Source organism: Pristis pectinata, chromosome 30 (genome assembly GCF_009764475.1).
Source record: "Pristis pectinata isolate sPriPec2 chromosome 30, sPriPec2.1.pri, whole genome shotgun sequence".
NCBI lineage: Eukaryota > Metazoa > Chordata > Chondrichthyes > Rhinopristiformes > Pristidae > Pristis > Pristis pectinata.
In genome coordinates, this window is record NC_067434.1 from 8,839,826 (window position 1) to 8,853,250 (window position 13,425).

The window sequence follows — 13,425 nt, forward strand, 5'->3', positions numbered from 1 at the left end:
ATAGTATTTCAGAAGTTTCAGACTTCTTTGCATGCCAAAATCCTGAAAAACTGCTTGAATTTATTGCTTTCTGAATAAGAGTGCTTCCAACTGAGGCAATTTGGTTGGATGTTATTGCTGGTAATCGATAGGCTATTGCCCAAAAAATAATGGAGTTGTTTTGGAAAATAGTAAGAATATTTTTTCAACATAATTGTGTAGTATGCTAAGTAAAGAACTGTAATAACTATATAGAAGTCCAGCATTCTTTAAACCTTTAGTCAATGTGTATTGTATATTCTTTCCCAACATAGATAAGGGGTTCAATTTGTATTGTTTATTTAAAAGATCAAGAAAAATAAACATGCCTAGTTATTTGTTCTTTTCCCCTTCACCAAGGACATCCAACTTTTACATCAGCAATTCTTTCCTGTGCACCGTCACTGAATTACAGGCATATTTAATGTATTGGATAATATTCTTCAGTATGAATATAGTGTAGGTGCGTGCAAGTTGTTATCTCTCCTCCATGGACCCCACCAACCCACTATCTATCTTCCTTGCCACACTAAGTAGCCAGATACCTAATAGTACATCATCAGTTGTGAGTTATTGGAATATCACTATATTCTAAGGTGCTGAATTTTTTAAATTTTTAATTTTCTGTTAAATTTTATTTACAGCGTGGTAACAGGCCCTTCCAGCCAACGAGTCCGCGCCGCCCATTTTAAACCCAAATTAACCTACCCGTACATCTTTGCAAAGTGGGAGGAAACCAGAGCACCTGGAGGAAACCCACGCAGACACGGGAGAACGTACAAATTCCTTACAGACAGTGACGGGAATGGAACCCCAATCGCTGGAGCTGTAATAGCGTTGCGCTAACCGCTACGCTACCGTGCCGCCCAATATACTACCTGTAAAGTTTCACAAACTATCAAGAGAATAAGCTTGCACCTCTGGTTATTAAAATCATGAGATAAAATAAGAATGTGTATCCTGTCACTGATTGCCTTTTACCACTCTGCAGCCCTGCCTATGGTGGTCGAGACTGCCTTGGCCCTGCTTTTGAGTATAAAGTCTGCAATTCTGAAGATTGCTCAGGGCATTTTAAAGATTTCCGGGCTCAGCAGTGTCAACAACGAAACTCGTACTATCTTCACCAAAACGTTAAACATACCTGGCTCCCTTATGAGCCTCAAGATGGTGAGTTTGCCCGTGACTCTCTACTTAATTACTGTTTTTACATTCAAAACCAGAGATTACAAATATTGAATACTGGATAATGACTGGTTCAGTAATTGTTGAAGGTTAATTATGATTTTATCATGTGAGTGGGAAGCTAAAACTGGAAATTCAAAGGCACATTGTACGCTCCTTCGCCACAGTAATTTAAGTGGTCATAGAGTCTACCAACTCGCACATCAACATCCAAATTTGCTGCTGTGATATATGCTATCTAGTAAGTAACTTGGGAAAAATGTATTTCCATGAATCATATGCTGAAATGTTAATGGTATTAGGAAGGGTTTTGAGACCATTGTTGGTTATATGGTGTCACTACAGCTGTTCTGCTCACAAAGCTAAATTATTTATGCCTACAGTTGTAAACACTTTGGAGAAGTTGTGTATAATGGCTCTTTCCATCTGCCCTCCGCTGTAGCATAAAGCACCACTTCCCACATACTGAGCAGGCAGCCCATTCTCAAGGCTCTCCCAGAATAACCAACTGCAAGTTAATGCATAAGTAGTCATAAAGCTATACAGCATGGAAAAAAAGACCCTTCAGCCTAACTCGTTCATGCTGACCAATTGCCTAAATGAGCTAGTCCCATTTGTCTGCGTTTGTCCCATTTGCCTGCATTTGACCCATTTCCCTTTAAACCTTTCCTATTCATGTACCTGTCCATATATCTTTTAAATGTCATATTGTACCCACCTCTACCACTTCCTCTGGCAGCTTGTTCCATATATCCATCACCCTCTGTGTGGAAAAAGTTGCCCGTCGGGTCCCTTATAAAAGTTTCCCATCTCACTTTAAACCTACATGCCCTCTAGTTTTGGACTGCCCTATCCTGGGGAAGACTGTGGCTATTCACCTTATTTATGCTATTCACCTTATGATTTTATAAACCTCTGTAAAGTCACCCCTCAGCCTCCTACATTGCAGGGAAAAAAGACCTAACCTATCCTGCCTCTCCTTGTAACTCAAGCCCTCCAGTCTTGGTAACATCCTCGTAAATCCTTTTTGTATCCTTTCCAATTTAATGACATCCTTCCTATACCAGGGCAGCCAGAACTGTACGTAGCATTCCAAATGTGGCCTTACCAACATCTTGTACAGCTGTAACATCACGTCTGAACTCCTGTTCTCAATATCCTGACCAATGAAGGCAAGCTTGCCAAATGCCTTCTTCACCACCCTAAAAATCTGTGCTGTGTTTCTTGCTGACCAACGATTTAACTCTCCAGGCCTTATCCCTTCCAGTGTATCCTCGGTGACCTTGATAAAACTGAGGATTTTGCCATGTGGAAGTAATATGTTGGACTTAAATCTTGACATCCATTCCATGATGGTGATTTGTTTCATTAATGTACTTTAAGCCTATCTGCTCTGGATCACCATTCTCTTCATACTCTTCAAGCAGTACTGTTGCCAACATTGTTTCAATAGACAATAGGAGCAGAAGTAGACCATTCGGCCCTTCAAGTCTGCACCGCCATTTTGAGATCATGGCTGATCCTTAACAATCAATATCCTGTTCCTGCCTTGTCCCCATATCCCTTGATTCCCCTATCTATAAGAAACCTATCTAGCTCCTTCTTGAAAGTGCCCAGAGAATTGGCCTCCACTGCCCTCTGAGGCAGTGCATTCCACAAACTCACAACCCTCTGGGAGAAGAAGTTTTTCTTCCCCTCTGTCCTAAATGGCCTAGCCCTTATTCTTAAATCATGCCCCCTGGTCCTGGACTTCCCCAACATCTGGAACATATTTCCTGTCTCTATCTTGTCCAATCCCTTAATAATCCTGTATGTTTCAATCAGATCCCCTCTCAATCTTCTCAATTCCAGCGTGTACAATCCCAGTCTCTCCAACCTCTCAGCATAAGGCAGTCCCGACATCCCCGGAATTAACCTCGTAAACCTACGCTGCACGCCCTCTATAGCCAGGATATCCTTCCTTAACCCTGGAGACCAAAACTGTACACAATACTCCAGGAGTGGTCTCACCAGGGCCCTGTACAAATGCAAAAGAATCTCTTTGCTTTTGTACTCAATTCCCCTTGTAATACAGGCCAACATTCCATTAGCCTTCATCACTGGCTGCTGCACTTGCTCATTCACTTTCAGTGACTGATGAACAAGGACTCCTAGATCCCTTTGTATTTCCCCCTTACCTAACTCCACACCATTCAGATAATAATCCACCTTCCTGTTCCTGCTCCCGAAGTGGATAACCTCACACTTATCCACATTAAACTTCATCTGCCAAGTATCTGCCCACTTACCCAACCTATCCAAATCACCTTGAATTCTCCTAACTTCCTCTACATATGTTGCACTGCCACCCGACTTTGTATCATCAGCAAACTTGCTAATGTTATTCACAATGCCTTCATCTAAATCATCAACATAGATCGTAAACAGCTGTGGTCCCAGCACCGAGCCCTGTGGCACCCCACTAGTCACGGCCTGCCATTCTGAGAAACATCCATTCACCCCTACCCTTTGTTTCCTATCCGCCAACCAGTTTTCTATCCATGTTAATACCCGCCCCCCAATTCCATGAGCCCTAATTTTACCCACCAATCTCCTGTGCGGCACTTTATCAAATGCCTTCTGAAGGTCGAGGTATACAACATCCACTGAATCTCCCTCGTCTATTTTCCTGGTTACATCCTCAAAAAAACTCCAGTAGATTAGTCAAGCATGATTTGCCCTTGGTAAATCCATGTTGACTCGACCCAATCCTATCATTGCTATCCAAATATGCCACTATTTCATCCTTAATAATGGACTCTAGCATCTTCCCCACCACGGCTAACTGGACGATAGTTCCCCGTTTTCTCCCTCCCTCCTTTCTTAAAAAGTGGGATAACATTAGCCATTCTCCAATCCTCAGGAACTGACCCCAAATCTAAGGAACATCGGAAAATGATCACCAATGCATCTACAATTTCTAGAGCCACCTCCTTTAGTACCCTGGGATGCAGACCATCTGGACCTGGGGATTTGTCAGTCTTCAGCCCCATTAGTCTACCCATCACCATTTCTTTCCTAATGTCAATCCACTTCAGTTCCTCTGTCACCCTCTGCCTTTTGTCCATCCTTACCTCTGGGAGATTTCTTATGTCTTCCCTCGTGAAGACAGATCCAAAGTACTTATTAAATTCGACTGTCATCTCCCTGTTTCCCGTAATAATTTCACCCGATTCGGTCTTCAAGGGCCCAACGTTGTTCCTAACTAACTTCTTTCCCTTCACATACCTAAAAAAAAAAGCTTTTGCTATCCTCCTTAATATTCCTGGCTAGCTTGCCTTCATACCTCCTTTTTTCTTCCCGAATTACCTTTTTAGTTAAATTCTGCTGCACCTTAAAAATTTCCCAATCTTCTATCTTCCCACTCAGCTTGGCTCTGCCATACTTCTTCCTTTTTAACACAATGCTATCTCTGACTTCCTTTGTCAGCCACGGTGGCCCCTTTCCCCTCTTTGAGTCTTTCCTTCTCTGGGGAGTAAACTGATCCTGCACCTTGTGCATTATTCCCAAAAATACCTGCCATTGCTGTTCCACTGACAATTCTGCTAGGATGCCCGCCCAGTCAACTTTAGCCAGCTCCTCCCTCATGGCTCCATAGTCTCCTTTGCTCAACTGCAAAATTGACCCTTCTGATTTGCCCTTTTCCCTCTCCAATTGCAGATAAAAACATCATGTTATGGTCACTACCTCCCAATGGCTCCTTTACTTCGAGTTCTCTTATCAAATCCTGCTCATTACACAGCACTAGATCCAGAATAGCCCTCTCCCTGGTCAGCTCTCGTACCAGCTGCTCCAAGAATGCATCCCAGAGGCACTCTATAAACTCCCTTTCCTGGGGTCCAGTACCAGCCTGATTTTCCCAGTCCACTTGCATATTGAAATCCCCCATAACTACTGTGACATTACCCTTGCCACATGCCAACATTAACTCACTATTCAGCTTGCACCCAATATCCATGCCACCGTTCGGAGGCCTGTAGATAACACCCATTACGGTCTTTTTGCCCTTACATTTCCTCAGTTCTATCCACACTGACTCTACTTCTCCTGATTCAATGTCCCCCCCTTGCAAGGGACTGAATCTCATTCCTCACCAAGAGGGCCACCCCACCCCCTCTGCCCACCTTCCTGTCCTTACGATAGCATGTATACCCTTGAAAATTCATTTCCCAGGTCTGATCTCCCTGCAGCCATGTCTCTGTTATCCCAACAACATCATACTTACCCATTCGTATCTGAGCTTCAAGCTCGCCTACCTTATTCCTGACACTCCGTGCATTCAGATATAGGATTTTTAACCCATTTCTCCTCTTCCAAAATAATAAGAAAAGGAAATATACTGATTGAAATGAAAAATGTCTGGGAGTGAATTACAAATAAAACCAAACCTTGGTGGTTTGGGTACTTCTAACCCTTTTGTGTTTTGTTTTCAGGGCTTTAATTTCACCCATTAGCCTGTATAAACTTCCACTATTTTTCTTTTCCTATCAACAAATGCTAGAGGCTCAAAAATGTGAACTGATTTGCCAGTCCAAGGAAACAGGAGATGTGGTGTTCATGAATCAGGTTGTGCACGATGGTACACGCTGCAGTTACAAGGATCCCTTCAGTCTGTGTGCTCGAGGAGAATGCGTGGTGGGTGCACTTCACTGTTACTTTTTCCTTAATTCCTCTAATTCTGGACTTATGCACTAGCTCCTAGAATTCCCTTTCTAAACTAACCCCAACTTGGAAATGTTCCCTAAAATGTAGCTGTGTTTTGGACCAAGCTTTTGAATACCATCTTAACATCTCCATGTGGCTCATGATGGCTTGATGCTTTACTGTGTTAAAGGCATTGCATAAATTGATGTATTGTTGATATCATGTGTTTATGAAGAAAAAGATTTTCTTTTTTAATCTTAATGTTTACGACTTTGGTTGTACAGTTTTTAATTCTGATGTTTTGGCAAAGGGTGAAAATTAACAATGTTAAACAATTTTTCTTGTGAAGCTTGTAGGCTGTGACAAAGAAGTAGGTTCTTTTAAGCAAGAAGATAAATGTGGTGTTTGTGGTGGTGATAATGCACATTGTCGAACTGTTAAAGGGACCATTGTCAAGACAACCAAACAAACAGGTGAGTTATATCCACAGTGATCAGGTATACCTCAGTTTTCTGATTCAATGTAGCCTATTTTAATAGACATATTTCAAATTATTTGAATGAATCCACTACTTCAATTAATATGTACCACCAATCTCTTGTTGCTTCCATGTTTACATCACCTCAAAAATCATAAACCAAAGATATTGAATTTGGGAGTATGGGGAAATTGGAAGCAATATTTCCATTCTTGCAAGAATATCTCCTTAGCATCTTGGAAAATAGTCCAAGATCTATAGATGATACTGACACCTTTACATAACTCTGCACATTGCAACAGAACTGTGATAAGCTACTGAAATATTTGAAGGCCTAAGTGATATATTGCTTCAGTTTTCTTCAGTGTATGCAGTTGTTTGTCGCATGTCTTCTGAGAAGTTGCCAGTACTTCAGCTTGGTTTTATGTCACATCTCTAATTCATTATCACACAAATTGTGCATTTTTACATTACTTTTAAGGCAGTATCCATTCCAAACTGTTTCACAGAGCAGAAGTGGATGTTAAGCAGTAATATATCAATGAATGGCAAGTGACCAGAGACATGGTCAAAGAAATAGATTTTGAGGAAACTTCTGATGTTGAAGAGAAAAATAGTAAATTAGAGAATTCCACAGTACAGGGCTGTAATAGTCAAAGAATGTGCCAGCACTGGGGACGAGAGATAGTTTAGAGGCACCCAGCTTCAGAAGTACTGGAACGTATCTGGGGATGTAGACCATTTAACTCATCAACCCTATTCATTCATTTAATTAAATAACATTGGACAGGTATCTCAATTTCATTTACTTGCTTGATATTCTTAACTGTCTTAAACTTAAAAATTTCAATTGACTGAGCATCCACAGCCTTTTGGTGAGAAGTTTTCAAAATGTTATCACCCTTTGTTAAAAAGATGCTTTGCAAATTTACTCTTAAACTGCTGAGCTATAATTTTATTCTCTTGGATCTCCCACTGGAAGACATTTTAACCTTGGTGGTGGGGAACCTTTAGGAACGGTAACCAGAATTAAAAAAATTAATAAGCACTTGGAGAGTTTTGAATTAATAGAGAGTCAGCACAGACTAATTGAAATTTTTGATTAGGTAACTGATAGAATGATGAATGGAATGCAGTAGCTGTCATTTTTCACAAAACATTTGACAATGTTCCACATAATAAACTGGTTAGAAAAATAGAGATCAATGGAATAAACAGATCATGTGGCAGTATGAATAAGAAAAAGGACAGAAAGCAGAAATCTCTGGTGAACAATTGTCTTTTTAGATGAGAGGATGATATTCCCCAGAAAGTCGGTGCTAAGATCCACTTTTTTTTCTGAAAGGTTAATATTTTAGATATAGCTGAGGGGTAAAATTTCAAAATTTGCTGATGACTCTACCCTTGGAGGTGTGAAAGTGTTGAGTGAAGGTAGGAATAGGCTGAAGCAAACGTAGACTGGTGGAAAAGGCAAATACGTGGCAGATGATATTTAATACAGAGACATGATAGTAAGAATGGAGAGACAATATAGGCTAAATAGCACCGTTATAAAGAATGTGCAACAATTGATAGACCAAGATGTATAGGTGCATAAATCTTTAAAAGTGGCAGGATATGTTGAGGCCACATCTTAAATCTTTTGGATACTGGGCTTCGTAATAAATGGCAAACAGTACAAAAGCAGGGAGGTTATTGTTGAATCTTTATAAAACACTGATTAGGTTATGAATGGAATATTGCATCCATTTCTGGTCACCCCACTTTAGGAAAGGTATGAAGCTCACAGAGGTTGCAGAAAAGAATTGCTAGAATGATTCCAGAGATGAGAGAACCACAGCTACTACAAAGATCAGGAAAACTGATTGTTCACCTTGGAGCTAAAGATTTAACAGTGTTTATGACATTGTGACTGGTTTAGAAAGAGTAATTGGAGGAAAGATGTTCTCCTTTCCACTCCCACACCAAAATGTCTGTCCTTGGCCTTCTCCATTGTTGTGGTGAAGCTAACAGAAATCTGAAGCAGAACGTCTAGTATTCCGTTCGGGTAGCTTACAACCCAACAGTATGAACATTGAATTTTCCAATTTCAGATAACCCACATTCCCAGTGTTCTCCACCCACACGTGTGTCCACCTAGTTTTCTTTACCTTTCCTATCCCCACCTGGTTCCATCTGCCTATCATTGCCTCCTCATCTGATTGCACCTATCACCTACCAGTTTCCTCGTACTGTTTCTCCTCCCCACCACCCCACCCCCCCAATCCTATGTTTCCATTAGTTGTTGGTTCAAGGACCAAGCAGACAGAGTCAAAGTGAAGGGCAAAAGTTACAGAGTGGATGTGTTTGACCTGGAACTGTAAGGACAAAGTGGAAATAGAGTCAATCAGAGTTTTCAGAAAAGAATTAGATGGGCACTTAATAAAATAAATTGCAGGGCTGCAGTAAAGAAGCTGGTGAATGGAACTATATAGATGACCGACTGAGAGCCACATGGAGTCAATGGACCAAATAGCCTCCAATTCTGTAGTATAAGAACATAAACAGGAATAGGCTAAGTGGCCACTTGAGCCAGCTCCATCATTCAATATCATGATAATCAAATCTTGTCCTTGTACCACTTTCCTGCACTCTTCTTATATCACTTGACTCCCTTGTAGTTCAAATATCTGGCAGTCTCCAGGTCTGGCTCCAGAGTCTCTGGGGTAGAGATTCCAAGGAGACACAACCATCTCAGCAGAAATTCCTCCTCACCTTGGTTTTAAATGGACAGCCCCTTATTATGTCCCCTAGTTCTAGATAGCTTCTGGGAAAACTTCCACCATGTATCTGCCTTTAACTATCAATTTCACCTTTTCTATTGTAAGTTCCCTCAGCTCAGATAATGGGGGCATTTCAGTCAAGGTTAACTGCCATTCTAAGGTGTTCACTCTCCTTCGTTGGAGAAGGCCTACTCTTTATTTTCCTCATTAATGATTGAATCTCTCAAATTCCAAGATTTCTGTCAGTAGTGCTTTTGCACTAGACTATTCCATATGACTCTGCCTTCTTATTTCTGATCTGTTGCTCAATGACTTAAATTTTAAAGAACAATTCTCAGTACTTCTGTTAACTGGTGAGACTGACTGTCCTGTAGGTTTTTCAGCTTATCGTCTGGTTCTTAACTAGAGATTCACCCACCTGGGCCAAAGCATCTTCTAGATCATGTGGAGTCTTCTAATTTTGACATTATTCTTTCTGAGCTGGGACTGATGTTGCGCCTCTCCTAGATCTTCATTCCAATGAAGATAAAACCAGCAGTGTTATTTTAATCTTTAATAATTGCTAGGTTTACCTGTCATCTGCCTTTGAATTTGTATGTTGATAACTCAGTGCTCCAACCAAATCTACTTATCACAGGACTTCTAGTTTTAACTTGGGATTTGTACATCTGAAATATGTCTCCTAATCTATTCACGTAATTAAACCTGTGTATACAAAACTAAATAATATATTTTGGCTTTTACTCTGGACCTGAGGCTATCAGCTCTAGTTCCAGCTTCATCTCTCTAATTCGATACGGCAGAATTTGTGTCCCCTTTAAGAGGTATGGTCTAGTTTTGAAGTAATGCAGGCCAATTTTATATTTTGCCACCCACTCATGCTATTTTGATGTTGAGTGAATGGTTAGGATCTTGTATAAACTGCCAAAGATATAGTGGGGCAAATTCAATCATGGTATTCAAATAGAAATTCCATGTATTTAAAAGGAAAAGAAAATGCAGAGATAAGAGATGGTGTGAGAATTAAACTTGTTACAATGCTCTTGTGCTCTGCCAGAGTGGAGTGGATCAGCTGAATAGTCTCCTTCATGCTGTAACCTTTCTGATAGCACTGACTGTGTCCTGCAATTGTAATAATTAGAAGGCAATACTAAGTTGTCATGCTGCCTGACTGTAGGCAACTAGCACAGATTTTTCCTGCAGAGCAATTCCTAAACCAATTTTTGTGTGTACTGTATTCAGTTTATCCCATTCATGGTACAGAAAAGGGCATGATGATTTGGAAAGTAAAAATTGTAGTGATAACTATCAAGAATCAAGTTGGTGAGAGGTTGATCTTCTGATTCAAAGCATTAATTCAAAGCAATAAATATTAATTACAACCTGGACCACCTGGAAAGTATATTTCCACATAAAATCAAGTTTGAAATCTGGTTAAAAATAGTAATCCCCTGGTAAATAACAGCCATGAGAGGAAAAAAACATAAGAACAAGAATGGTAGATAACTAGTCAGTATCACCTCAACTGCCATATGTTATTCTTGATATTCAGTTCTTCAGAATTCATTGGAACTAAATATGAGTGTAACAGGCAGGTAATATGATTCTGACTGTTAAGAGGTTCCACAGGTGAGAGAAACCCAAAGAAAACTGCCTTGAGAAAACAGATTTTAAAAAACTATCCATACAACAGTATCACTGACAGTTTGATTTTGTGACATTCACCCAATCACATCTTATTTTTGAAAACATACATTTTTGAGATTTATATTGCAGAAACTTAACAGAGAGAGTTACGTGGGGGAAATAAATGCCCGTAAATTTGTTCCATATTCTGTGACTACTTAGTAAAGGCAGAGCTAAGTGATATTATAGTGAGAGATGCAGTTAATTGTCAACTAGCTGATACACAAGGAAAAAAAATTAATGGAGATTAAGCATTTTCAGTTTTTTTTTAAATTTTATTTACAGCGTGGTAACAGGCCTTTCCAGCCCAATGAGTCCACACCGCCCATTTTAAACCCAATTAACCTACCCGTACGTCTTTGCAATGTGGGAGGAAACCGGAGCACCCAGAGGGGAAACACGCAGACATGGGAGAACGTACAAACCTCTTACAGACAGCGATGGGAATCGAACCCCGATCACTGGTGCTGTAATAGCGTCGCGCTAACCGCTACGCTACTGTGCCACCCATCTTCCATCCACCTTTCCATGTTTAACTAAAACTAAATCAATTTCGTGTACAAACAATTTGAAACAGTACAGTGTTTGGAAGGCTTGGAAATATTTTGCAGCTTTGACAGTGTTCAAATCAAACAGTCAGAATAAATGAGGTTTGTGATATTTCGTATTCTTCAGGGATGTTCAAAATGTTTGAAATACCAGCTGGAGCAAGACATATTCAGATAGAAGAAACTGAACCATCCACAAATCTAATTTGTAAGTTTTTCCCTGCAAGTTATCAATATTTGAGTCTGTAAACTGTTTCATTCTTTTCCATATCAGATAAAACTTCAAACATCAGTGAAGATACGTTGCCATAGAAATTAATTTAGTAGTAATCTGCCAGAATTCATGCTGTAACCTTTCTGTAACCTTTCATTATATAGACTTGGCTGTCACAAGGGCAGGAGTGGCTGCTGCATATTCTGGGGTTTAGATGTTTCAAAAGGGACAGGGGTGGAGGTGAAGGAGGTTGGAGAGTGGCTTTGCTGATCAGGGACAGTGTCACAGCTGTAGAAAGGGAAGACGTCCTGGAGGGATCATCCACTGAGTCAGTGTGGGTGGAAGTCAGAAACAGGAAGGGAACAATCAGTCTATTGGGAGTATTCCACAGACCACCTAATAGCAGCAGAGACACTGAGGAGCAGATTGGGAGGCAGATTTTGGAGAGGTGCAAAAATAGGGTTGTTGGGAAGGTTGTGACGGGCTGATACACTAGGGCATGTTAACATGAGGAAAGAGGATGTGCTGGAAATTTTGAAAAATATTAGGATAGATAAGTCACCGGGGCCGGACAGGATATATCCAAAGTTATTACGGGAAGCGAGGGAAGAGGTTGCTGTGCCTTTGGCGATGATCTTTGTGTCCACACTGGCCACAGGAGTAGTGCCAGATGATTGGAGGGTGATGTGTTGTTCCTTTGTGTAAGAAAGGGAGTAGGGATAACCCTGGGAATTACAGACCAGTGAGTCTTACTTCAGTGGTGGGAAAATTACTGGAGAAGAGTCTTAGAGACAGGATTTATGGGCATTTGGAGAAGCATAGACTGATTAGGGACAGTCAGCATGGCTTTGTGAGGGGCAGGTCGGGCCTCACGAGCCTGACTGAATTCTTTGAGGATGCAACAAAGCACATTGATGAAGGTAGAGCAGTGGATGTGGTGTACATGGATTTTAGTAAGGCGTTTGATAAGGTCTTCACGGAAGGTTCATTTAGAAAGTCAGGAGGCATGGAATCCAGGGAAACTTGGCAGTGGAGATTGAGAATTGGCTCACCCATAGAAGACAGAGGGTGGTGGTAGATGGAGTGTATTCTGCCTGGAGGTTGGTGACCAGTGGTGTTCCACAGGAATCTGTTCTGGGACCCCTGCTCTTTGTGATTTTTATAAATGACTTGGATGAGCATGTGGAAGGGTGGGTTAGTAAGTTTGCTGATGACACGAAGGTTGATGATGTTGTGGATAGTGTAGAAGGTTGTTGTAGATTACAACAGGATATCGATAGGATGCAGAGCTGGGCTGAGAAGTGGCAAATGGAATTCAAACCGGAAAAGTGTGAAGTGATACACTTTGGAAGATCAAATTTGAAGGCAGAATACAAGGTTAATGGCGGGACTCTTAGCACTGTGGAGGAACAGAGGGATCGTGGTTAGATCCATAGATCCTTCAAGGTTGCTGCGCAGGTCGATAGGGTTGTTAAGAAGGTGTATGGTGTGTTGGCCTTCAAGAGCCGTGAGGTAATGTTGCAGCTCTGTAGAACTTTGGTTAGACCACACTTGGAATATTGTGTTCAGTTCTGGTCACCTCATTATAGGAAGGATGTGGAAACTTTAGAGAGTGCAGAGGAGATTTACCAGGATTGGAGAGCATGTCTTATGAGGATAGGTTGAGTGAGCTAGGGTTTTTCTCTTTGGAGAGAAGGAGGATGAGAGGTGACTTGATAGAGGCGTACAAGATGATAAGAGGCATAGATCGAGTGGACAGTCAGAGACTTTTTCCCAGGGCAAAAATGGCTAACACGAGAGTGCATAATTTTAAGGTGATTGGAGGAAGATATAAGGGGGATGTCAGAGGTACGT

The 13,425-nt window shown here is 41.0% G+C and overlaps 1 protein-coding gene across 1 annotated transcript in view; it reads left to right on the forward strand.

Annotated features, from left to right (window-relative positions):
• Positions 1-13,425, forward strand: part of LOC127584633 (A disintegrin and metalloproteinase with thrombospondin motifs 14-like) — a 163,826-nt gene that overhangs the window by 134,481 nt on the left and 15,920 nt on the right. The window contains 4 exon segments of the mRNA XM_052041452.1: positions 1,010-1,185; positions 5,741-5,874; positions 6,233-6,356; positions 11,485-11,565. Of these exon segments, the coding sequence (XP_051897412.1) occupies positions 1,010-1,185; positions 5,741-5,874; positions 6,233-6,356; positions 11,485-11,565 (515 nt within the window).